Genomic DNA, 27,759 nt, shown 5'->3' with positions numbered 1-27,759 from the left:
TATCAGGAGGCAATTAGGCTGAGTGATATGCCAGCCAGGGACAAGAGCACATCTTGCAGACGAACTTACTGCATGTGAAAGTTCTCACTACTCAGATATGAGAAGATTGACATGTGATCAAGCCAATACAACATGTAGAAAGACTAGCTTGTCTAACTTCATAATGTAGAAACATTGTGCAATGTTCTTACTTATATACAGTACCATTCAAAAGTTTGGACACACCACCTCATTCAAGGTTATTTCTTTATTGTTACTATTTTCTATGTTGTAGAATAATAGTGAAGACATCAAAACTATGAAATAACACACATGGAATCATGTAGTAACCAAAAAAGTGTTAAACAAATCAAAATACATTTTATATTTGAGATTCTTCAAAGTAGCCAACATGACAGCTTTGCACACTCTTGGCATTCTATCAACCAGCTTCATGAGGTAGTCACCTGGAATGCATTTCAATTAACAAGTGTGCCTTGTTAAAAGTTAATTTGTGGAATTTCTTTCCTTCTTAATGCGTTTGAGCCAGTTGTGTTGTGACACGGTAGGGGTGGTATACAGAAGAGAGCCCTATTTGGTAAAAGACCAAGTCCATATTAAGGCAAGAACAGCTCAAATAACAAAGAGACATGACAGTGACTCATCATTTTAAGACATGAAGGTCAGCCAAAACGGAACATTTCAAGAACCTTTCAAGTTTCTTCAAGTGCAGTCGGCAAAAATCATCAAGCGCTATGTTGAAACTGGCTCTCATGAGGACTGCCACAGGAAAGGAAGACCCAGAATTACATTTGCTGCAGAGGATAAATTCATTAGAGTTACCAGTCTCAGAAATGGCAGCCCAAATAAATGCTTCACAGAGTTCAAGTAACAGACACATATCAACATCAACTGTTCAGAGGAGACCGCGTGAATCAGGTCTTCATGGTCAAATTGCTGTAAAGAAACCACTACTAAAGGACACCAGTAAGAAGAAGAGACTTGCTTGGGCCAAGAAACATGAACAATGGACATTAGACCAGTGGAAATCTGTCCTTTAGTCTGATAAGTCCAACCACCATGTCTTTGTGAGATGCAGAGTAGGTGAACAGATGATCTCCGCTTGTGTAGTTTCCACCGTGAAGCATGGAGTAGGTGGTGTGATGGTGCTTTGCTGGTGACACGGTCTGTGATTTATTTAGAATTCAAGGCACACTTAACCAGCATGTCTACCACAGCGTTCTGCAGCGATACACCATCCCATCTAATTTGTGCTTAGTAAGACTATCATTTGTTTTTCAACAAGACAATGACACAACACACCTCCTGTGTAAGGCTGTGTAAGGGCTACTTGACCAAGAAGGAGAGTGATGGAGTGCTGCATCAGATAACCTGGCCTCCACAATCACCCGTCCTCAATCCAATTGAGATGGTTTAGGATGAGTTGGACCGCGGAGTGAAGGAAAAGCAGCCAACAAGTGCTCAGGATATGTAGGTAATCCTTCAAGACTGTTGGAAAAGCATTCCAGGTGAAGCTGGTTGAGAGAATGCCAAGAGTGTGCATCAAGGCAAATGGTGGCTACTTCGAAGAATCTCAAATATAAAATATATTTTGATTCGTTTAACACTTTCTTTGGTTACTACATGATTACATACGTGTTATTTCTACGTGTTATGTCATCTTTTTACAATGTAGAAAATAAAAAATAATAATAAAGAAAAACCCTGGCATGAGTAGGTTTCTCCAAACCTTTGACTGGTACTGTATATGTGTTATACTATATCTTGTGTCATAAGAAGTGGACATTTATTCTTATAAAAGCCTACATTTCAACCAGTCAAGTCACGGATGCATCGGATGAGAATGTGATCTACAGTAAAATCAGGTTGTTTCATGAAGCACCAGGTGATAGGATCCTATTTCTCTTGGCGGTGGCAGAAAGACACATTTCCACATTTTGCCTCCCAAACTACAACAAGGCCGCAGTGATTCTCACACCGTTTCCCGCCAAGCGTTTATTCTATGGCAGCTGGTCACACCATCTGGGCGAGCAGTGCCGAGGCAAAACAAAACAGGTTACACCTTTGGCCATGCCAAGTCTGCTTGTGCCCCCGTTCAGTCCACAAACTGAGAGAGGCTAATCAGAATTTCATGCTCTGATTTGTCAAGCCCCATTCCAACACAACAACTTTTTAGGTAAACACATTTTGTAGGATACAGGATGAATGTGGTTTCCTCACGCTGTTTTGTATATTCCATTGCTAGCTTAAAACCCCTTACACTCGTGAGAATTGGCCTATATGGATAGGGCTAAATTGAAATGTTAATTACAGAAGAAATATAAAAATCATATGCATAACCATGGTTGCAATTAAAATGGGAACAGTTTGGAGATTATGGGAAAATTATTAGACTAAAGGTGAGGACACAACAGCTCACCCGAGACAAGACTGATTCCAAACATTACATTGTTGATTTTATGTGCATTTCACATGTACTGTACTTTTTGCTGCATTTGTTAATAACGAAAACTGAAAATACTCTAGATGCATCCGGTAACATGATAAGAATATTATTGGATCATTTGGGGTAGGTGCAACATAAGAGAAAAAAATGATAAGGGTTTGAGTGAGAGGTCAAACTGGGGTTTCCAAGTGGCCACACAACTCTCCAAAGTGTACACATCTCCAAAGTTATTTCAATACATTCTTATGACTCAAAGAAGATTCTTCAACTATGAGGTGCTTTTTGTTGGGGGGGGGGGGGGGGGGGGGGGGCTCTCCTAGCTGTGCCGTTGAGGAACTAGAGCAAGCACACTTGTAGTTGTTTTGTTTGGAACAGCGCTACATCCCCGCCTACACACAATTACTGTTGTTGTTTTAAGCAATCCAAAAACAGTCCATTATAACCCGCAATCTGGGTCAGGTGGGCATCATTTGAAAGCTTGTTCCTTTTGCCAACATGACTAGCTAAATGATAAAATATGATTTGACATTGTTAGGCTTTCACAAGGCAATTCAGAGAAGCAGATTTTGGTGCGCATAGAATGACGTCATGAGTGCATTCAGATGCGTGGGCCGCGGCAAATTTTCTTCACATTACAACAAACATAGGCTCATTCTGTTCAGGACAGCCCAGGGTATAACGCCATGTCATCTTGTACATCAAACATAATGATCATAAATGTTGACACTGTATTACATGAGTTTTATGGACGTGTTTGGATCGCTTATATGACATCAAAGCGGTATTTATTATAATCCTCAACGTCTCATGTTTTAAAATACATATAGTCCTCAAAATGTACAGCATTTCCCCAACTAAGACAACAAAACATTTGCAAATGTTGCCCAATTAGCAGGAGGATGGCTCTCAAGTTAACAACGGCTGTCAGTCAAAACCCATACAAGGCTGTGAAGCGGAGACCCTGAGCTCTGACATCATGTATAGCATGTTACTGTGTAGCCACTGCTTTCCAATTTAGGCGCTTATCAGTGCTAGAATCTGCCATTTTCAACCTGTATACAGGTACAAATGTAGAGGGCACATTTCTCAAATAAAAGTCTTCTGAGGAGAACCGGTCATTAGCTACCCAAATTACAGGGGAAAACTTTCCAGGAAAGGTCCTCTCTATCCCATCATGCATACATTTTCTATTCATGCATTTTCTATTCATGCAAATGTGAGCATCTCAACTGTGCATAGAATGCCCTCAACAAATTGCAGGTGTGAGGAAGCTGAAACAAAAGCCACTGTAACCCTAATGGCATCCCTTGTCATTAAGATGCCTTTGATGTGCGTACTCAACAGACTCTTTTATCTCCTTCTTCCCTCTATCCCTCTTTACTCTGTATTCTCTCTCCCTGGCTCAACCAGTTTCTTTATTAATGCACTCTTCAGGGAATGTTCTTTTGCACAGAACCCTCAACACATCTGACATCTGTTTGACATTCATGCCTGCCCATTTCTTCAATCATTAGCTTGCTAAGAGCATCATAGAGTAAGGTAAGACTTTAACGCACCTGTTCAGCCCACAATGCACCCCCACCCCACCAAAGTAGAAGAAAACAATATCACCAAAAAACACACTAAAAATGACAAATTAAAAGCCCTGACATAAGCCGTAACTTAAGATAGAAATGCATGATCATATTCAAATTATTACCATATGTCTACTTGGGTCCCTGTTGAAATTCTTTAATGCAAAGCTAAACATCTGTATATCAAAAGCACATAAACTTAATTAAAACAGAGTGTGTCTGCAAAGACTGCTGAAGAAACATTGATATTCAAAAACTCTCCCTTTGAACTCAAAGGATATAGAAACAGGACAATGTTGGCTTAATCGTGTTTGCTCTTTGAAGTAAGACATCACTATTAGTAAGACATCACTATTAGGAGAAAAGGTAAACGTGCCTGCTGTGGAAAATAAAAGCTTTTCATAATTTGTAAAGGCTGTAGCTTGAGATATCAGATAGGTGGTGGTAGTATGATACTTAGCTGATATGAATGTTTCTAGGCTGGCTGTAGGTAAAAAAAAAAAAAAACGTTATTTAATTAGGCAAGTCAGTTAAGAACAAATTGTTATTTACAGCCAAACCCTAACCCGGACGACGCTGGGACAATTGTGTGCCACCCTATGGGACTCCCAATCACGGCCGGTTGTGATACAGCCTGGAATCGAAACAGGGTCTGTAGTGACGCATCTAGTACTGAGATGCAGTGTCTTAGACCACCGCGCCACTCAGGAACCCTGTGTTTGGAGCAAATAGTTAAAATGGCAAGAATAACATCAGTGGTAATGTTAACCACATTAAAGGAATCCTCTGTTCCACCAGATGCAGGCAGATTTAACGATGGAAAAACAAAAGGGAGCTGGGTTTTATGAAGAGGTAATAAACAAAACAGGTGGCAGACCTCAAGCCTTTACCTGTCACACACACACACACACACAGAGTCTGGTTGGTGTCCACCTCTCCGTCCAACACCACCACGGCTACTTTGGCAGGCATATTCTAAGCTAAGAACAAACGGTGTAACATCGTTTACCATATGACACATAATCAAGTACCCAAGCTTGTTACATCCACAGCTCACCTCCTCTCATATGCTCAGGCAAACAATCAGCCAGGGACTTGATTTGGCAGAGAGAAAGAGGGAAAGTAACACCCACTTACAGCACCATATGTTACCACAGTCCAACCTGGTTATTAAAACTAGTAAGCCTATTTGAAATTCCTCTCCATGGTTAAACAGGGCCAAAATAATCAAGGGAGCACGATCACACTTAATTGATTCAGTGTACTTTTAAGACGATCTATTGGGTGCTGTGGTGACCTATTTCAGCCGGTCTTCAGAGGAACGAAATATCCCCAGTAAGGGGGTAATGCACAACTAGTATTATAATTACTGCTGGATCCGTTGCTACACAACCGGAGGTGAAGTGCTTTTGAACTAACTGCACAATCGTCAAAGCCACATTATACTGAGGCCAATGATTCTTGGGGTATTTTTCTTGCAATTTTCATATGAAATACTCTCAGCGCAGTGTTGAAATGTAAAATTACCAAGGCACAAGGCGAGACACAGGAGTCAGATGGTTAGAGTCTTACAACGTAATCCAAAGGGTTACAGACTCCAGAAACAGGCAAGGGTCAAAACCGGGAGGACTAGAAAAAGGAGAATACCAAAAGGAGTACGGGAAAAACACGCTGGTTGACTTGACTAAACATACAAGATGAACTGGTAGAGAGAGACAGGAAACACAGGGATAAATATACTGTGGAAAATAAGCGACGCCTAGAAGGGGTGGAGACAATCACAGGAACAGGTGAAAGATCAGGGCATGACAATACACCCCCCCCAGGTCTTGGTTGGTCCGCTCCGACTGACCGTTAGTTTGGGGATGGAATCCGGATGACAAGCTGGTCGACGACCCAATAAGGTTGCAGAATGCCTTCCAGAATTGAGATGAGAACTGAGGACCCTGATTGGAGACCATGTCTACCGGGAGTCTATAGATCCGGAAGACCAGGGAGACCAGTGACAAAGTCCAGAGATATATGAGACCAGGGACGATGAGGGACCGGTAGTGACTGAAGGAAGCCAGAAGGAACTTGCCGTGGAGTCACTTATTCTTTTATTCTGAGCACACACTGTGCATGCTGCGACGAATGCAGAGACATCAGGAACCATTGTGGGCCACCAAAAACATTATCGGAGGAAGGTTAGTGTACGACGGGACCCTGGATGACAGGTCAGCCTGGAGGAATGAGCCCATTACAGGGACCGGACAGGATTAGGGACACACAGGGACCGGACAGGATTAGGGACACACAGCTGGTTAGCCGGGTCCCCTTCAGGTCCAGGCTGGGAGAGTTGTGCCTCGCGGACCAGGTTCTCAATTACCCCAATCCGCAGTGGCAGCAAGGCATGAGGTAGTGAGAATGGTTTCAGAGGTCGAGGGTGTGGCAGAGGAACTGTATAGGCGGGAGAGGACATCAGGCTTCACATTCTTTGACCCTGGGTGGTAGGAGATGGTGAAGTTAAATCTGGTGAACAGGAGGGCCCACCGGCCTGCGTGGAGTTGAGGCGCTTGGCTGTATGGAGATATTCCAAGTTTTTATGGTCGGTCAGGACCAGGAATGGCTGTTCTGCTCCTTCCAGCCAGTGCCTCCACTCTTCCAACGCCATCTTCACCACCAGCAGTTCTCGGTTGCCAACATCGTAGTTCGTTTCAGCAGGGTTGAGACGATGGGACAGGAAGGCACAGGGATGAAGCTTCTGGTCCTGGGTAGATTGCTGGGACAGGACGGCCCCCACTCCAACATCCACTTCCACCACAAATTGCGCGAGGGGTCCGGATGGATGAGGATGGGTGCTGCTGTGAACCGATGCTTCAGGTCCACAAAGGCATTGTCGAAAGACCTTGAACAGTATCTCGGGAGAGGTGAGTGCCGAGAGGGGGGCCACCAGTGTGCTGTAGTCCCGAATGAAACGGCAGTAGAAGTTTGCAAACCCAAGAAAAAATTGCAACTGCACCCTGGACGTTGGTTGAGGCCAATCCACCACTGCTTTCACCTTTCCAGGATCCATCTGAACATTGCCCTCAGCAATGGCATATCCCAGTAAGGTGATTGCAGAGCGGTGGAACTCACACTTCTCGGCTTTCACGAACAGTTGGTTCTCCAGGAGGAGCTGAAGGACCTGTCTGACATGAAGAACATGTTCTTGTGCAGATCGGGGAAAGCTGGTGAGTCCAAATGGCAAGACCTGGTACTCATAATGTCCACTGGCTGTGTTGACGGCAGTCTTCCACTCATCCCCCCCTGCGTTTCCGAACCAGGTGGTAGGCATTTTGAAGGTCCAACTTGGAAAATATGGTGGCCCCCTGGAAGGGTTCAAACGCAGAGGAGAGGTCGGGGGTAACGACTCTTGATAGTAATGTCATTAAGTCCACGGTAGTCAATGCACGGACGCAGGGTCTTGTCCTTCTTCTCCACAAAGAAAAACCCTGCGCCGGCAGGAGATGCAGACGGATAGGCCCCAGTGGCCAGAGAGTCCTCTATGAACTCCTCCATATCTTTGGTGTCTGGTCCAGAGAGAGAATACAATCGACCCGAGGTGGTGTAGTGCCTGGGAGAAGATCAATGGCACAATCATAAGGACGGTGCGGGGGAAGGGAAGTAGCACGTGCCTTACTGAACACTTCCAGGAGGTCATGGTATTCTGTGGGGATAGCAGAGACATCTACAGTCTTGCTAACATCCTGAGGAAGACGACTTGAGGATGGCTGTGCTGCTTGAAGGTAGTGGGAATGGCAAAATGGGCTTCAACCCAGGATGGTGCTTATGGTCCAATCAATCATCGGATTGTGCTTTTGAAGCCAGGAAAATCCCAATACAACCGGAACATGGGGAGATGCAATGAGGAGGAACTGTATTGTCTCACTGTGGCTACCAGAAACCCATAATTGAATGGGCACAGTACTATGAGTGACTTCCCCTATAGAGCGGCCGTCCAGTGCCCTAGCGTTCATTGGCACAGAGAGAGGCTGAGTGGGAATACCAAGCTCCGAAGCTATCGTGGCTATCATCCATAAAACTTTCATCAGCCCCAGAGTCAATGAGCACTCAGAGAGACTTAGATTGGTCTCCCCACAGCACAAGAGCAAAAAGAGGGGTGTGCGGGTGATGGGAATTAGGGAACTCCCAGTCTGACTCACCATAGTACTGGTACCCACTAGAGACAAGAGTTTCCTAATAGGGCAGGTAGCTATAAAATGTTCTGCCCCTCCACAGTACAGACAACAGTTATTATTCATCCTTCGTGAGCGTTCCCCAACTGACAACCTAGCTCTTCCCAATTGCATAGGCTCAGGAGTATCCAACTCACCCGTCGTAGATTCCAGAGGTGGCTCAGGTGGCTTCGAATCTTCTCGGAAGAGTTGCCTTCGGAAACTTGCGAATTTCCTTGGAGGTGAACGCGCCATAGCGGGTGCACAAGTGTGCCTGAGACTAGACCTCCTTTCACTCTTACGTTCCCTTAGACGTCCATCAATTTGAATGGTAAGGGCGATAAGGGAGTCGAGATCCATTGGCAATTCCAGAGCAGCTAGCTCATCCTTTACCTCCTCAGATAATACGCGCAAAAAAGTATTGAAAAGAGACTCCAGATTCCAGGCACTCTCGGCGGCCAACGTGCGAAAATCAACCGCGTAGTCTGCCACACTATGGGAGTTTTGACATAAGTCAAGCAGTTTACTGGCCACCATTCTCCCGGAAACCAGAGGCTCAAATACCTTTCTCATTTCTGCCATGAATTCCTCCAGATGACCACAAATGGCAGATTGTTGCTCCCAAACTGCCGTAGACCAGGAGAGCGCCCTTCCCGACATTAGCGTAATAATATACGCTATATTCAATCTGTCTGAAGGAAACGAAGATGGATGTAGCTCAAAAATAAGCGAGCACTGAGAAAGAAAACCCTGGCAGGTACCAGGATTCCCCGAATATCGCTCCGGAGGAGGTAAGCGGGGTTCTCGGGGACCCAGGATAGGCTGTACAAACTCACCACAGATAGGGTAAAAATTACTGGGTGATTTAAGTTTTTCAGAGGAGGCAGGCAGCCTCTGAGCTAACTCCCTGAATTGCTCCATAATAGCCTTTAACCCATGGTTGTGGCGTTCCGTCAAGGACCTGAGCCCTTCCAAAAGGCCCTGTACCAACTCCTTATGTCTCCTAATGGTGGCTCCCTGCAGGGAGACAACATGGCGGAGCTGGTCCAAGTCTGCTGGGTCTGTCATGGCCAGTTCGTACTATCAAGGCACAAGGCGAGACTCAAATGCAGACCCAGGAGGCAGATGGTTGGAGTCTTACAATGTTTAATAATCCAAAGGGGTAGGCAAGAGATTGGTCGTGGAGAGGCAAAAAGGTCAAAACCAGATCAGAGTCCAGGAGGTACAGAGTGGCAGACAGGCTCGTGGTCAAGGCAGGCAGAATTGTCTAGCAGGCAGGTACAGACTCCAGAAAAAGGCTAGGGTGAAAACCGGGAGGACTAGAAAATGGAGAATAGCGAGTAGGGAGAAATAAGTGACATCTGGAGGGTGTGAAGACAATCACAGGAACAGGTGAAACAGATCAGGGCGTGACAAAAATACTGTAATACAATGTACCAATATTTCTTAAATAATCAAATAAAAAATGTAATAAATAATATCAACTATTAATTTTAATGTCAGTATTTGTGGTCAAATTATATCAGAGATTGAGTCTCAGACTTAGTACACTGTTGTACATTCCCTTACTTTGACATACTTCATTCAGCCAAAGTTTCAATCTAAAAGGGCATCTCATTTGTAACTTCTCTGGTAGAAGAGATTTACAAATTGAATCAAAAAGTATGTTTCTTTCTTTGACATTAGAGGAACTAAGCATATCTTATTGGTACTTGAAATTTGGTCCGACAAGAGTAAACTCTTTTCTATAGCTGCCACTCATCAAGACTGGATTCTGACTTATTAATAGCCAATAATCTTTCAATTCATTATTTAAGCAGGCATGAATAACATTATTAGTGTATATAAGTATAGTATGTCTCACAATGTGAAAGAAAGACACAGCTAACTGTTAAACGTTTGATAATCCCACAAAACCTGAATGCAACTCGACTTAGTTCTGACCCTTACGGTATGTAGTCTTACTCACCGATGGCCACCTAAAGCTTCTGAAACCAGAGTAAACCCTGTACTGTCTGTGGATGGTCCTGCTATCTAGACAGAGCTCTAATGTTTTCCCCGCTGAGTACAAGGGATCTTCAGTCATACCACCCTACTCTTCCTATTAAGATCAGAATCTCAGCTTGGGCCCTGGGGTGTCAACAAAAGGAGATGCAGTAAATGATATGCAAATCAGGGAGAAAAAAAAAGCACTACAGATCAACTTGCCAGCCCTGCATTTCCGACACATCTTAAAAGGAAATTTCTATACTTTGGGTGAAATTCAGAGTTACGACTAGCTCTCTGTTTGCTTTTAGACAGGAAATGTTTTAGAGGTTCTAGTACACAGCATATACCACTCACTCCTTGGTATAATGATAATCACATATTGCAACCATCATTGAAAAATTCACTGCAAAACGGTCAAAGTATAACATAGACTTTTCACGTGATATCTCTATGCTCTCAATGCAGCTTTTCAGCGAGGAGACTTGAACTGTAACACGTACTTTATTATACCACAGTGAACAGAGAATTGATTCAGTGACCATTAAATGTTTACAACTTTATGAACACTGCACTGACTGAGGATGATGGGCACCTGTCTTGTTCTCAGAGTCTGGTTCCATGCCAGATTTCCATCTGAGCTCTAATTTGGCCCGAGCTTGCTGTTAATGGAGTCTTGGTCTATTGTGAAACGTTCAGTGACAATGAAACTTTATAGAAAAAAAACATGATTCAATATATATATTTCTCTGCCACAAAACAGCAGTGTCATTTTCATGTACCATTTGTCAGGATTTTGAAAGACAAATATTTTTCCTAAGATGAGTCTCTTGTGTGAACCAGATAGAAAAACACGCCTGAAGACGATTGAACGACACCATAACTAATCCCTACATTACTGGAGCCTATCTGCCTAAATTGAGAGGTGTGTGGGGGAGGTGGCAATGTACAAGGAACTGCTAATGAAAACATGGTAGCAGAACTATATTCAACAATCTTAACTGTGGCGTTTGTGTTCATCCAAATACACACATACAAGGGGAGCATCATTAGTAATTATTTGAAACGAATAGACATTTACTCTGGTCTCTTGTACATCACTGGCCCTTGTTATACATGGTGCATATGGAGGAAATGTTATTTCAGTATGTGTCTGGCTAGTGCTCTTTGACTCGTACCGGTTGACAGGGGTTGTAAGACTCAGCTCTGACTGACGAGTGGCCCTCTTGACAGGGTGGGAGGGGGCCCGGTCAAATAGTCTTCCTCAGGGATTGATTCCACCGTTGACAATAATTTGTAGTACTCATCCTCTCCATCCAGTACTTTGATTTGGCTGTGATGTTCAAGACAGGGAGGGTATGAGGGAAAATAGACTGCTCTTCTAAAATGCCTCTGACCAGAAAAAGCTGAACATTTCACTTAAATAAGAGCAATGATATCTAACAAAGATAAGGCAGTGAGGAGTTAACATGGTAGACTATAAACCAGGCTTTCATTTACAAATACAAGTCAGACCATCAACAATTAAAATTAGCATGCTGACAAAGCCTTAATATGTAGCCCTCTCTACTGACACAAAGGAGCTTGTAAAAAGCTCTGTTATTTTCAGCACTCCCATTTACATGATAGGAAAACAAAATCCATTTCTGGATTATTCTATTCCACAAAGGGCCTGCTCTGTTTAGAGTTGCTGTAAGTAGGAAAGCAGTTATTTACCCAAGTTTTCTCGGCTTCCTCTTGCTCCCCTGGTAATCCAGAGTTCTCTGTGGAAAGGGCCAAGAGCACAGTCAAAAAGATGAGCAGAGAGTCATTCATTTTTAATTCAAAGTGATTTTGTGTTGAATGCGAGCAGATGCTGATAATATCAGAAGCATAATTTTTTGGGATCAAAGGGCTCAAGTGAGCCTGATGAAGCATGCATCTTGCTCAGCTTTGATAAACCACATCAATTATTCACCGTGAAGGCAGACATCCTGACATGAAAGCAACAGATAAAGAACATAAGCACATGTTCAAGACAAGAGGCAGAGACGCGTGGGGGTGGGGCTCGAGGGTCTGGCACAGGTAGATTTAATTGTATTATCATCTGGAACCAAAGTCAGACAAAGGACTTTATCGCCACTTTGAACTCACATTTAGCTGGTTGTAATAGAGACTGTCTTCAGGGCTGTTCAGCAGTTTGGGCTGCTGGCCCCGCCGGCGAGGGGTTCGCTGCTGCAGCTTGAGCACTGGACCTGCAACAGAGACAAATCACTGAGAAACAGCACAGTAACAACACTCCAGCACTGATACACAGTGTGGTAACAGCCCCAATGGATACCCACTATACACTGAGATGCATTCAGATTACACGGGAACAAAACACAATGAGGTAACAAACCTCACAACAAATGATAAAGGCATAAAAACCATAAAAGCTGTAAGACTGTAAAAGCAAATATTCCCACAGTCATGTCAATGGGGTTTATTCCCCTCTATGGGACTTGAGGAAAACCAAGTTCTCAGAGCTAACTATGCCAATATGGCATGAGCAGATCAATGACTCAAATTCAGATCCACTTCTTGAAGCAGAAGACTGTAGCCTTGCCAATTTCATGTTGTTTTCTTTTCATGTTCAAAGCCGCATGATTGTTACTATTTATTATTCATAATGGTGATATAACATGGTAGGCTTTTGCAATAGATAATGACCCAGCTTACACAATCACCTGATCAATCAAGCATGAGACAATTTAAATATTTTCTACAACTCTATGACCAAGTTTCAAGATTTCAGAGTTGGAAAAAAAAACGTGTTTTAAAACTCAGACACCTTTACAACGAAGCATCTATTTTTAATGCCAGACAGCGTTTCATCTTCTACCCTTCGTTTTGGGTGAGACAGGACATTCCTTCATCATCTCCTGTTACTTCAGCTTCCCAACCTTGACTAAAGCTGCATTTACTTTTTGCAGCTTAACACTACTTTGTACTCACTTTGAACAGACCTCATCACATCTCAATCCTATACATCAAAGCTCAAGAGTTTTTTCCTCCACTCCTTCTGCTTTCTTGATGTTATTCAAACCAGCGTAGATTTACTAAATTCACACAACCTTGAAAATGCCCATGGAGATGCTGTCATTTCTATGTCTGTACTTCTAATGTAGATATTTGGTTTATCAGGGAGCAGTCAGAAAGATCTCTTGTCCCAAAGAGTCAGGGCACAACTTCTCTCCAATGCTGTTGTTTATAGATATATAAACAGGGTGGAGAGAATCAACCTTCTTCATTAAAAACAAAAGGTAAGGTTCCTTGCGTAACCCCGGTTCTCTGATATTATGAGCGAGATATCTCACATGGAGGTTCGCTAGGACCGCCTACTCTCTTGGAAGTACCTATCAAAAGCGTCTGTTGGAGACAGACAGGTAGAGTGGAGGATGAGGGGAGACCCTCACTTCCATTAAAGGAGCCACTTTCCCGCCCTCTGGTTCTTCTCAAGCATGTTTCTCTTCCTCACGCTCATGTGAGCAGGGAAATGTGGTGAGATATCTCACTCATAATATCAGAGAACTGGGGTTAAGCAAGTAACCTTAAGTTCTCTTTCAATTATTCGTTTTAATATCTCACATGTGGGTATATGGCCAATTCCCGTATCACAAAACATGCTCGCCGATGCCAGGGTAGTCACAACATCAGCATCTCCCGGTAGTGCCGAAAAGGTGCAGAGACAACCCAATGGGGGAAAACCTCATAACAAAGTAAGGGGAAGCCCAATACAAGATGCATACAATCTCAGTTGAATGAGAAATGCCCCAAAAACCAGAGGATGCTCTCTTTACTAGCGAGCCTTTCCAGGCCCCTTCGAAGGCTTTCACCCTCACTTTGTAAATAAATATTATGGTCCCCATGATCCGGCAGGATATCATTGAAAAGGGAACAGTGTTGCCCAATGAGCGTAGAGCATGACACCCTTGCCCGAGCAATCCTACAATCCAAGTTAATGCGAACTGCACGTACTGGACGACGACTAGGGCGCCCTTCTAGGGAAGGCAATACGTAAAAAGCCATAGGCTCCAAGGTGCAACAATGGGAAAAAAAGTCCTGCAAAGCGCATAGGACCATGGAAAACGGAGTGTAGGGAGGAACAATCTGCCTTGTCACAACTTCTCCATGACAAAAACGCACCAACTGTAAAACAGAGAGCGTACAAAATGGGCTGGCACTCTTTTCCAAGAGTTGCAGGCCTGTCTCTTTCCTTTTTTCGTTCTCTCTCATTGGCTATGCCCCGAAGACTAAAGCATCTGAGTTCACTAGGGCAGGGGTTCCCAAACCTTTTCACTCGGGGCCCCCTTCCAGCATTGGGGAACATCCCGCGCCCACCTGCGTGTGCGTGCACGCGCAACGTCTATTTCTTATATATATTTTTAGTTTTAATTTTATTAATTATTTCCCACCCCTTTTTTCTCCCCAATTTCGTGGTATCCAATTGGTAGTAGTTACAATCTTGTCTCATCGCTGCAACTCCCGTACGTAATCGGGAGAGGCGAAGGTCGAGAGCCATTCTATTATGGGTGTGTACGGGAGGCAAAGTCAGGTGCAGGAGAGCAGAGTAGCAGAGTTAACAGGCACACTTTTATTCCAGTCAATAAATAAGCACAAAATGACATCAAAGTGCCCAAAACAAGGAACATGAACAAAAGTCTAGCACGTGAACATACCACATAACAATAAACAATTTCACACAAAGACATGGAGGAGAACAGAGGACTAAATACATGCAGTGTGATTAGATACTGATTAGATACTGAAACCAGACAAAACAAATAGACATATGAAAAATGGAGCGGCGATGGCTAGAAAGCCAGTGACGTCGATTGCCGAACACCGCCCGAACAAGGAGAGGAGCCGACTTCAATGGAAGTCGTGACACATGTGTCCTCTGAAACACAACCCAACCAAGCTGCACTGCTTCTTGACACAATGCCAATCCAACCCGGAAGCCAGCCAAGACAAGGATATCCCTGGCGGCCAAACCCTCCCTAACCCGGACGATTCTGCATCTTTGTTGCATTCTTCACATATGATTTGGCACAGTATTTGCAAATGTACACAGCTTTTCCTTCTACATTAGCTGCCGTGAAATGTCTCCACACATTAGATTGCGCCCGTGGCATTTTCCTGTAAAGACTAGAACAAAATGAAAAAATAAATACAAATTCAATTCGTACAGATAAATAGTTAAGCAGTTAGATTAAACAACTCCTTTGTAAGATAAATGTTTTCAAATGAAACATGTATGGAAACAGGTGAATTAACACTCAGTTAGCAGGCTCAAGCAAGCTAAAACCCATATGGTAGCAAAAACTAACTAGCAGAAATTGTTAACAAGTTAACTAACAAGTTAGTTAAATTATTTAAACACTGTAGGCTGCTATTTATTAGTAAACAAAAAATCATGTATGTCACCCCACCCAGTACTGTAATCAAAACTTACCAGAAAGCATGTAGTCCTTGACTCAGACAGTGTAGTTGTGTGGGCTCAATAGTGCAACATCTTGAGAATCAGCTGTACATGTGATGGAAAAGTGCACTGCACATGTGATGGAAGAATGCACTGTGCTTGCAGAGGGTTGCAAATCCATTGAATTGGGGATAGTTTAACCAAAATATGCCACAAGACCTAGAATTGCCTTATGTGTATCCCACAAAAAAGGTTCACTCTTATAAGCTAACTTTTTTGATGAATTTAAGCAAAATTCCTCAAACTGCACGTACTGGACGACGACTAGGGCGCCCTTCTAGGGAAGGCAATACGTAAAAAGCCATAGGCCTTGGGTTGTGCCGTGGCGGAGATCTTTGTGGGCTATACTCAGCCTTGTCTCAGGATGGTAAGTTGGTGGTTGAAGATATCCCTCTAGTGGTGTGGGGGCTGTGCTTTGGCAAAGTGGGTGGGGTTATATCCTTCCTGTTTGGCCCTGTCCGGGGGTGTCCTCGGATGGGGCCACAGTGTCTCCTGACCCCTCCTGTCTCAGCCTCCAGTATTTATGCTGCAGTAGTTTATGTGTCGGGGGGCTGGGGTCAGTTTGTTATATCTGGAGTACTTCTCCTGTCCTATTCGGTGTCCTGTGTGAATCTAAGTGTGCGTTCTCTAATTCTCTCCTTCTCTCTTTCTTTCTCTCTCTCGGAGGACCTGAGCCCTAGGACCATGCCCCAGGACTACCTGACATGATGACTCCTTGCTGTCCCCAGTCCACCTGGCCATGCTGCTGTTCCAGTTTCAACTGACCTGAGCCCTGGGACCATGCCCCAGGACTACCTGACATGATGACTCCTTGCTGTCCCCAGTCTACCTGGCCATGCTGCTGCTCCAGTTTCAACTTCCACCTGACTGTGCTGCTGCTCTAGTTTCAACTGTTCTGCCTTATTATTATTCGACCATGCTGGTCATTTATGAACATTGAACATCTTGACCATGTTCTGTTATAATCTCCACCCGGCACAGCCAGAAGAGGACTGGCCACCCCACATAGCCTGGTTCCTCTCTAGGTTTCTTCCTAGGTATTGGCCTTTCTAGGGAGTTTTTCCTAGCCACCGTGCTTCTCCACCTGCATTGCTTGCTGTTTGGGGTTTTAGGCTGGGTTTCTGTACAGCACTTTGAGATATCAGCTGATGTACGAAGGGCTATATAAATAAATTTGATTTGATTTGATTTGATTTAGGCTCCAAGGTGCAACAATGGGAAAAAAAGTCCTGCAAAGCGCATAGGACCATGGAAAACGGAGTGTAGGGAGGAACATTTTTTTTTATTTCACCTTTATTTAACCAGGTAAGCTAGTAGAGAACAAGTTCTCATTTGCAACTGCGACCTGGCCAAGATAAAGCATAGCAGTTCGACACATACAACAACACAGAGTTACACATGGAATGAACAAAACATACAGTCAATAATAGAGTAGAAAAAAGAAAACAAAGTCTATATACAGTGAGTGCAAATTAGGTCAAACAAGGGAGTTAAGGTAATAAATAGGCCATGGTTGCGAAGAAATCAAAATATGGCAATTAAACACTGGAATGGTAGATGTGCTAAAGATGGATATGCAAGTAGAGATACTGTGGTGCAAAAGGAGCAAAATAAATAAATACAGTATGGGGATGAGGTAGATAGATGGGCTGTATACAGATGGGCTATGAACAGGTGCAGATGGGCTATCTGTGAGCTGCTCTGACAGCTGGTTCTTAAAGCTAGTGAGGGAGATGGGAATTTCCAGCTTCAGTGATTTTTGCAGTTTGTTCCAGTCAGTGGCAGCAGAGAACTGGAAGAAAAGGCGACCAAAGGAGGAATTGGCTTTGGGGGTGACCAGTGAGATATACCTGCTGGAGCGCGTGCTACGAGTGGGTGCTGCTATGGTGACCAGCGAGCTGAGATAGGGCGGGGCTTTACCTAGCAGAGACTTGTAGATAACCTGTAGCCAGTGGGTTTGGCGACGAGTATGAAGCGAGGGCCAGCCAACGAGAGCGTATAGGTCGCAGTGGTGAGTAGTGTATGGGGCTTTGATGGCAAAACTCCCAGTTAGGGGGAGTGATGAGCTCTACAGCAGAGTCTCACAACTCAATCGCTGGTTGAAAACTGTTTTCTGCCCCTCCCAAAAGTTTGAATTTGTAGATAATTGACCCTCTTTCTGGGACTCACCCACAAACAGGACCAAGCCTGACCTGCTGAGGAGTGACGGACTCCATCCTAGCTGGAGGGGTGCTCTCATCTTATCTACCAACATAGACAGGGCTCTAACTCCTCTAGCTCCACAATGAAATAGGGTGCAGGCCAGGCAGCAGGCTGTTAGCCAGCCTGCCAGCATAGTGGAGTCTGCCATTAGCACAGTCAGTGTAGTCAGCTCAGCTATCACCATTGAGACCGTGTCTGTGCCTCGACCTAGGTTGGGCAAAACTAAACATGGCGGTGTTCGCCTTAGCAATCTCACTAGGATAAAGACCACCTCCATTCCTGTCATTACTGAAAGAGATCATGATACCTCACATCTCAAAATAGGGCTACTTAATGTTAGATCCCTTACTTCAAAGGCAATTATAGTCAATGAACTAATCACTGATCATAATCTTGATGTGATTGGCCTGACTGAAACATGGCTTAAGCCTGATGAATTTACTGTTTTAAATGAGGCCTCACCTCCTGGCTACACTAGTGACCATATCCCCCGTGCATCCCGCAAAGGCGGAGGTGTTGCTAACATTTACGATAGCAAATGTCAATTTACAAAAAAAAAATGACATTTCGTCTTTTGAGCTTCTAGTCATGAAATCTATGCAGCCTACTCAATCACTTTTTATAGCTACTGTTTACAGGCCTCCTGGGCCATATACAGCGTTTCTCACTGAGTTCCCTGAATTCCTATCGGACCTTGTAGTCATAGCAGATAATATTCTAATCTTTGGTGACTTTAATATTCACATGGAAAAGTCCACAGACCCACTCCAAAAGGCTTTCGGAGCCATCATCGACTCAGTGGGTTTTGTCCAACATGTCTCTGGACCCACTCACTGTCACAGTCATACGCTGGACCTAGTTTTGTCCCATGGAATAAATGTGGTGGATCTTAATGTTTTTCCTCATAATCCTGGACTATCGGACCACCATTTTATTACGTTTGAAATTGCAACAAATAATCTGCTTAGACCCCAACCAAGGAACATCAAAAGTCGTGCTATAAATTCACAGACAACACAAAGATTCCTTGATGCCCTTCCAGACTCCCTCTGCCTACCCAAGGACGCCAGAGGACAAAAATCAGTTAACCACCTAACTGAGGATCTCAATTTAACCTTGCGCAATACCCAAGATGCAGTTGCACCCCTAAAACTAAAAAAATGTCTCATAAGAAACTAGCTCCCTGGTACACAGAAAATACCCGAGCTCTGAAGCAAGCTTCCAGAAAATTGGAACGGAAATGGCGCCACACCAAACTGGAAGTCTTCCGACTAGCTTGGAAGGACGGTACCGTGCAGTACCGTAGAGCCCTTACTGCTGCTCGATCATCCTATTTTTCTAACTTAATTGAGGAAAATAACAACAATCCGAAATTCCTTTTTAATACTGTCGCAAAGCTAACTAAAAAGCAGCATTCCCCAAGAGAGGATGACTTTCACTTTAGCAGTGATAAATTCATGAACTTCTTTGAGGAAAAGATTATGATTATTAGAAAGCAAATTACGGACTCCTCTTTAAACCTGCGTATTCCTCCAAACCTCAGTTGTCCTGAGTCTGCACAACTCTGCCAGGACCTAGGATCAAGAGAGACGCTCAAGTGTTTTAGTACTATATCTCTTGACACAATGATGAAAATAATCATGGCCTCTAAACCTTCAAGCTGCATACTGGACCCTATTCCAACTAAACTACTGAAAGAGCTGCTTCCTGTGCTTGGCCCTCCTATGTTGAACATAATAAACGGCTCTCTATCCACCGGATGTGTACCAAACTCACTAAAAGTGGCAGTAATAAAGCCTCTCTTGAAAAAGCCAAACCTTGACCCAGAAAATATAAAAGACTATCGGCCTATATCGAATCTTCCATTCCTCTCAAAGATTTTAGAGAAGGCTGTTGCGCAGCAACTCACTGCCTTCCTGAAGACAAACAATGTATACGAAATGCTTCAGTCTGGTTTTAGACCCCATCATAGCACTGAGACGGCACTTGTGAAGGTGATACATTTTAATGGCATCGGACCGAGGCTCTGCATCTGTCCTCGTGCTCCTAGACCTTAGTGCTGCTTTTGATACCATCGATCACCACATTCTTTTGGAGAGATTGGAAACCCAAATTGGTCTACACGGACATGTTCTGGCCTGGTTTAGATCTTATCTGTCGGAAAGATATCAGTTTGTCTCTGTGAATGGTTTGTCCTCTGACAAATCAACTGTAAATTTCGGTGTTCCTCAAGGTTCCGTTTTAGGACCACTATTGTTTTCACTATATATTTTACCTCTTGGGGATGTTATTCGAAAACATAATGTAAACTTTCACTGCTATGCGGATGACACACAGCTGTACATTTCAATGAAACATGGTGAAGCCCCAAAATTGCCCTCGCTAGAAGCATGTGTTTCAGATATAAGGAAGTGGATGGCTGCAAACGTTCTACTATTAAACTCGGACAAAACAGAGATGCTTGTTCTAGGTCCCAAGAAACAAAGAGATCTTCTGTTGAATCTGACAATTAATCTTAATGGTTGTACAGTCGTCTCAAATAAAACTGTGAAGGACCTCGGCGTTACTCTGGACCCTGATCTCTCTTTTGAAGAACATATCAAGACCATTTCGAGGACAGCTTTTTTCCATCTACGTAAAATTGCAAAAATCAGAAACTTTCTGTCCAAAAATGATGCAGAAAAATTAATCCATGCTTTTGTCACTTCTAGGTTAGACTACTGCAATGCTCTATTTTCCGGCTACCCGGATAAAGCACTAAATAAACTTCAGTTAGTGCTAAATACGGCTGCTAGAATCCTGACTAGAACCAAAAGATTTGATCATATTACTCCAGTGCTAGCCTGTCTACACTGGCTTCCTGTCAAAGCAAGGGCTGATTTCAAGGTTTTACTGCTAACCTACAAAGCATTACATGGGCTTGCTCCTACCTATCTCTCTGATTTGGTCCTGCCGTACATACCTACACGTACGCTACGGTCACAAGAAGCAGGCCTCCTAATTGTCCCTAGAATTTCTAAGCAAACAGCTGGAGGCAGGGCTTTCTCCTATAGAGCTCCATTTTTATGGAACGGTCTGCCTACCCATGTCAGAGACGCAAACTCGGTCTCAACCTTTAAGTCTTTACTGAAGACTCATCTCTTCAGTGGGTCATATGATTGAGTGTAGTCTGGCCCAGGAGTGGGAGGGTGAACGGAAAGGCTCTGGAGCAACGAACCGCCCTTGCTGTCTCTGCCTGGCCGGTTCCCCTCTTTCCACTGGGATTCTCTGCCTCTAACCCTATTACAGGAGCTGAGTCACTGGCTTGCTGGGGCTCTCTCATGCCGTCCCTGGAGGGGGTGCGTCACCTGAGTGGGTTGATTCACTGTTGTGGTCATCCTGTCTGGGTTGGCGCCCCCCCCCCTTGGGTTGTGCCGTGGCGGAGATCTTTGTGGGCTATACTCAGCCTTGTCTCAGGATGGTAAGTTGGTGGTTGAAGATATCCCTCTAGTGGTGTGGGGGCTGTGCTTTGGCAAAGTGGGTGGGGTTATATCCTTCCTGTTTGGCCCTGTCCGGGGGTGTCCTCGGATGGGGCCACAGTGTCTCCTGACCCCTCCTGTCTCAGCCTCCAGTATTTATGCTGCAGTAGTTTATGTGTCGGGGGGCTGGGGTCAGTTTGTTATATCTGGAGTACTTCTCCTGTCCTATTCGGTGTCCTGTGTGAATCTAAGTGTGCGTTCTCTAATTCTCTCCTTCTCTCTTTCTTTCTCTCTCTCGGAGGACCTGAGCCCTAGGACCATGCCCCAGGACTACCTGACATGATGACTCCTTGCTGTCCCCAGTCCACCTGGCCATGCTGCTGTTCCAGTTTCAACTGACCTGAGCCCTAGGACCATGCCCCAGGACTACCTGACATGATGACTCCTTGCTGTCCCCAGTCCACCTGGCCATGCTGCTGCTCCAGTTTCAACTTCCACCTGACTGTGCTGCTGCTCCAGTTTCAACTGTTCTGCCTTATTATTATTCGACCATGCTGGTCATTTATGAACATTTGAACATCTTGGCCATGTTCTGTTATAATCTCCACCCGGCACAGCCAGAAGAGGACTGGCCACCCCACATAGCCTGGTTCCTCTCTAGGTTTCTTCCTAGGTATTGGCCTTTCTAGGGAGTTTTTCCTAGCCACCGTGCTTCTACACCTGCATTGCTTGCTGTTTGGGGTTTTAGGCTGGGTTTCTGTACAGCACTTTGAGATATCAGCTGATGTACGAAGGGCTATATAAATAAATTTGATTTGATTTGATTTGAAAACGGGTGGCACTGTGATAGACTACATCCAGTTTGCTGAGTAGAGTGTTGGAGGCTATTTTATAGATGACATCGCCGAAGTCAAGGATCGGTAGGATGGTCAGTTTTACGAAGGTATGTTTGGCAGCATGAGTGAAGGAAGCTTTGTTGCGAAATAGGAAGCTGATTCTAGATTTTTGATTGGAGATGCTTAATGTGAGTCTGGAAGGAGAGTTTACAGTCTAGCCAGACACCTAGGTATTTGTAGTTATCCACGTATACTAAGTCAGAGCCGTCCAGAGTAGTGATGCTGGATGGGCGGGCAGGTGCGGGCAATGTTCGGTTGAATAGCATGCATTTATTTTTATTCGCGTTTAAGAGCAGTTGGAGGCCACAGAAGGAGAGGTGTATGGCATTGAAGCTCGTCTGGACGTTAGTTAACACAGCGTCCAAAGAAGGGCCAGAAGTATACAGAATGGTGTCGTCTGCGTAGAGGTGGATCAGAGAATCCCCAGCAGCAAGAGCGACATTATTGATGTATATAGAGAAGAGAGTCGGCCCGAGAATTGAACCCTGTGGCACCCCCATAGAGACTGCCAGAGGTCCGGAAAGAGATATTGTCTCTAGAAATAGCATTTAAACCAGTTGATGTCACTGCGTGTGGGAGGTGGAACTAAATTGTTAGCCGAGGCGTGTTGAGCAGTGCTAGAGGCTCTATAGTGAAATAAAACAATAGTTACAAACCAGAACAGCAATCGACACGGCATGGTGACGTTAGTGAAAGGCATGCGTAGCCGGGTGATCATACAAGTCCAGTGCGTGGCTTCAGGCAGCTAGCGGCACGGGGCTAGCAGGCTAACAGAAAGGCCTTAGAGAGATGATGCGACGGAGGAAAGTCTGTTGTGGCCCCCTCGTGCAGTTACATCAGCGGACGGATCAGCAGAGCTCTGTGTGGTAAACCAGGCCAATTGGAAAAATATGTATAGTGGAAGAAATATGTCCGAAGGGCATATATAGTAAAGTAAAATACAGATACCACAAAAAACTACTTAAGTAGAACTTTAAATTACTTTTTTACTTAAGTACACCATCCTTAGCTGCCAGGGCTGCGCCCTAGGTTGGCCGACCTAGGAGGAATAGCAGTGATCACAGGACTCGAGAGCCTTCTGGGCATGTTCCTTAGCCAAACAATTGATGCATAGAGGGTGGGAATCTTTCCCAGCAATCATGGAGCCGCAAGCACAAGACCATGGGGGTTCAAGTGCTAGGATTGTCCCTGGGCAGGATAGCAGTCACCATTGCGAGGGAAAAGGCTTGTTAGGGGGACCAAGCAATGCCTGTTGCAAGAACAACGTGTAGACGACGTAGGCTAGCAAGTTTGAAGTCCTGCGGCTTATGGCTAGCAAATAGTATCTTATATAAATGGCATACCAAGCTAGCTAGTTATGAGCCTTGCCTCTAAGCAAGACAACCTCACTAGCATACCCTACCAGCAACACGATAGCACTGCTAGCTCTGTTCTCTCGTCTAGTTTAACCTACAGTGCCTTCAGAAAGTATTCATACTCCTTGACTTTATGCAGGTTCTGTTGTGTTACAGCCTGAATTCAAAATTGATAAAACATATTTTTTTCTCTCACCAATCTTCACACAATATTCCATAGCGACAAAATGAAAACATGTTTTTAGACATTTTTGCAAATTTATTGAAAAATAACTACAGAAATTCTAATTTACATAAGTATTCACACCCCTTGGCAGCGATTATAACTGTAAGTCTATTCTGTACAGGCTTCCTTCTTTTCACTCTGTCAATTAGGTTAGTATTGTGGAGTAAATACAATGTTGTTGATCTATCCTCAGTTCTCTCCTATCACAGCCATTAAACTCCGTAACTGTTTTAGTCACCAATGGCCTCATGGTGAAATCCCAGAGCAGTTTCCTTCTTCTCCGACAAATGAATTGGGAAGAACCCTGTATTTTGTAGTGACTGGGTGTGTTGATACACAATCCAAAGTGTAATTAATAACTTCCCCATGCTCCAAGGGACTATTCAGTGTCTGCTTGATTTTTTATTTTTACCCATCTACCAATAGGTGCTCGCTCTTCTTTGAGAGGCATTGGAAAACAGAGATGAGGTAGTCATGAAAAAATCATGTTAAACACTACTCTGCACACAGAGTGAGTCCATGCATCTTGTTAAGCACATTTTTACTGCTGAACTTATTTAGGACGCATAACAAACGGGTTTGGATACTTATTGACTCAAGACATTACAGCTTTTCATTTTTTATTGTAAAAATGTCTAAAAACATAATTCCATTTTCATATTATGGGGTATTATGTCATATGGCCAGCGACAAAAAAAACCTAAATTCAATCAATTTGAAATTCAGGCTGTAACACAACAAAATGTGGAAAAAGGTCAAGGTTGTGTTAACTAGAAGGTAGCTGCTAGCTAGCTAATGCCCCACTAGCCTCGCGGCTATAGCATTATTCGTTGCTCAATATTGCTAGCTGTTAGCTGCAAGGCTCCTAACTAGCTAGCTTGGTACACCATTAACACTAGATACTAGCCAAGTTAACCTAAGCCTTGCAGCGTGGGCTAACCCAGTTCCAATAGCTAGCAATGACACCAACTACCAATGGAGACTGAAAAGTAGAAAAGCAATTTCTACTCGAAAACAAAAACCTTCCCGTTAGCCCACGCTGCAAAACTCAACCTCTCAACAGGGTCTGAAGACCTACGCTCAGCAGCGATATCCTTCACGGTTTACTTGTGAGCAGATAAGCAGCCAAACAGGTATTCAGTCGATATGAGGAAGAGAAGCGAGAATAACCAGAGGGAGGGAGAGTGGCTCATTTTATAGAAGTGAGGGTCTCACCTCATTCGCCACTCTACCTGTCTGTCTCCAACAGACGCTCTTGAAAGGTACTTCCAAGAGAGTAGGCCGTCCTAGCGAACCCTCACCTCTGAGATCTCGAAATGAATAACTGAAAGAGAACCCTATGCTACTTTTGACTTATACTGTTTGTCATATAATTCTAACGTGAGGTGTCTAATACATTTAGATTATCAATTGGCAGCTGGGAATTGACAGAATGCCCTTAGGACAAAGTTCCCTTCATGGTTTGATTCTGAATGTGTAGTAGGCGTACTAGTCAACCTCCTGTGCAAAAACCATTCTGAACTGTATCTAAACAACCATTAGCTCAGCTGGTTGGAGCATGGCACTATTGGTGTGGGGATCGCGGTTTTGTGTATTATGCACCTTAGGTTTTTACAAAAAAATATGTTATTTTAATGATGTCTGAAATGGGTTTGATAAGCAAATTTCTAATTCCCCTGAAACCGCATCAAAGCACTCAATCAAGAATAATGACGTCCTTGAACAAAGTTTCATAATGTAATCACACTGCAGAATAATGTAACTATATAGCAGCACAAACTGTTTTTCACTGGAACAAAATATGTTATGAAAAAAAAAAAAACTAAGAGTAGTTATGCTAGAGATAGCTAGTTAGCTGACGTGCAATCTTGTTATTTAACAAGTTCTGTTCAGTGGCTCTTTCCTTTAAAACAAACAGACTAAGGACATCAGATGTTCATGGCAAAGCAACGTTTCATCACAGCACTACACGACTGAATGGAGGAGATTTATGTTGTTTGGGGTCTGAGGTGAGATGTTTTCTATATTCACATGAGACCCTCCATCCTGAGTGAATGATTGTAACTTGGCTGCTCTGATATACAGCTGGATCCCTGTGTGTCTGTGTAGTCTAGGAGTCAGAAACACAACTCTCAGTTCCAACATCCCCATTTATCAAGGCATGACCCGCAGCGATTAAAGCGTGTAGCAGATCAGAGAAAGGGTCAGGCTTCCCATCTCCGCCTGTTTGGGAAATCACTGCCATTTGATCCAGGCCAGCCCCAGAGGAATGTTGTTGCCACAGATATCTTACAGACACTGAGGCTGCCAAACGGGCTTCTGGCACGAGAGCATTTTGGACCCAGGTAGGTCTGGGAAGAGGTCAGACAGTGGCTCACACAAGGCTTGCTATATGATAATAGTGGGCAGCATCTGCGGTGAGGAATAACGATCAGAGAATACAGAAGAAGAAAAAAATTCCAGCAGAGTTTGCAACATACTTACATTTTGTACATGCTTGCATCTCCAGATAAAAAGGATGAGAATAATTTTTTAAATAGGTACTTTCTTTCATTTTCAAAGAGGTCCAGATGATTCGTAAAACATCTCTAAATACCCGTTTTAAATCCCTTGAAAATCAGAACGCTCCTCAGAAACAACATTGAAGAGCTGCTAAATGGGATTTTAGCCAAATAAATGAAAGAGATGTATTGATTTACTTCCTGAATCATGTGCTGTGATCACCTGAATTATTATAGACCCCAGTTATCCACTTGGGGCTTTGTTTATTCAGATGGAGGGAGCCGAATCACCAAAAGGCATGGATTATAATGAAAAATCATCAGTTGAGTCCTTTGATGCCTAAATAAGACATGTGCAGCCCATACCCCTCTTTTTTCCTCATAAACCCTCACACACACACACACACACACACACACACACACACACACACACACACACACGGTTTATTGCTAACAGAAAGTCCCTGAATAGATAGCTAACTCTAGTCAAACTTCAATAGGAGTTCGAGAGCTTTTCAGGACTACTGTGATTTATTACCAATGTCTTAATTTGGTAAACCATGTGCTTTGAATTATAAGGCACACTAGAAAAATCACAAGGTTTTCCAGATAATGGTCCAAAGGGCATTTCCTGCATCTGTTTTTAACTAATGCACGCAGAGGATGTTATTACTTACAACCAATTTTCAATTTTTCACACTGAAATCAATCATTTCCACTGACGGCAGATTTGGGGCTTGACTTCTGAACAAATCTTCATGTGCTGGGAAAATCCCACAGTTTTCTGGAAGTCAATCATTTGTCAGACCTCTGTATAATGTATCATTACAGCCCTCCAGATTGAGCAGTGAGTACATGTTGGTATGTTGCACAGGGGAAGTCGGATAGTCATTGAGAAAACATCCTACGAGTGAACCAAGCAACTAAAATGTACTGTGATGGATAATATACATTCTTATAACCACTTCTAAAGATCAACAACTAAAGGACAACAACTTCAAAAAACGGGATATCTTAAAGGTATCTCAATATCAAATCATTTCTGGGTAACAATTATGTACCTTACTGTGACTATTTTCAAATCAAAATCGTAAAATATAAACAACAATAGCTTCTTAGCAAAGAGCAATTTCTCAAGCAAGAATTTTGCTAGGACTATCTGGGACAAGGTCTGAGTTGGGAGAAGAAAACTGAAAACTAGCTGTTAATGGAAGAGGTTTGGTCTATTGTTGAATTTACCGCCTGATGATGTCACCAGGCAGGCCAAAACTCCATCCCACCAAAATAGGATGACATTTCAGGCGGTCTTTTCAAACAGCTTTTACACTAAAAGGGCATTAGTATTATTATACAGTATTAATCCAACCTCATAGTGTGGAAATATACATAAAACACAGGAAATCTAATTTTTGACTG

At 43.6% G+C, this 27,759-nt stretch overlaps 1 protein-coding gene across 3 annotated transcripts in view; it reads right to left on the bottom strand.

The window, feature by feature from the left end:
- Nucleotides 1–27,759, bottom strand: part of myo3b (myosin IIIB) — a 109,503-nt gene that overhangs the window by 1,525 nt on the left and 80,219 nt on the right. For all 3 annotated transcript variants that reach the window (XM_031794986.1, XM_031794993.1, XM_020455306.2), the window contains 3 exons: nt 12,336–12,436; nt 11,919–11,965; nt 11,381–11,535 (listed from right to left, as the gene is read on the bottom strand). In XM_031794986.1, coding sequence (XP_031650846.1) covers nt 11,403–11,535; nt 11,919–11,965; nt 12,336–12,436 — 281 coding nt within the window. In that variant the 3' untranslated portion in view covers nt 11,381–11,402. The remainder of the gene's footprint in view (nt 1–11,380; nt 11,536–11,918; nt 11,966–12,335; nt 12,437–27,759) is intronic.

This window comes from Oncorhynchus kisutch, linkage group LG2 (assembly GCF_002021735.2).
Source record: "Oncorhynchus kisutch isolate 150728-3 linkage group LG2, Okis_V2, whole genome shotgun sequence".
Lineage (NCBI taxonomy): Eukaryota > Metazoa > Chordata > Actinopteri > Salmoniformes > Salmonidae > Oncorhynchus > Oncorhynchus kisutch.
This window is presented reverse-complemented; position numbering and strand designations above follow the sequence as displayed.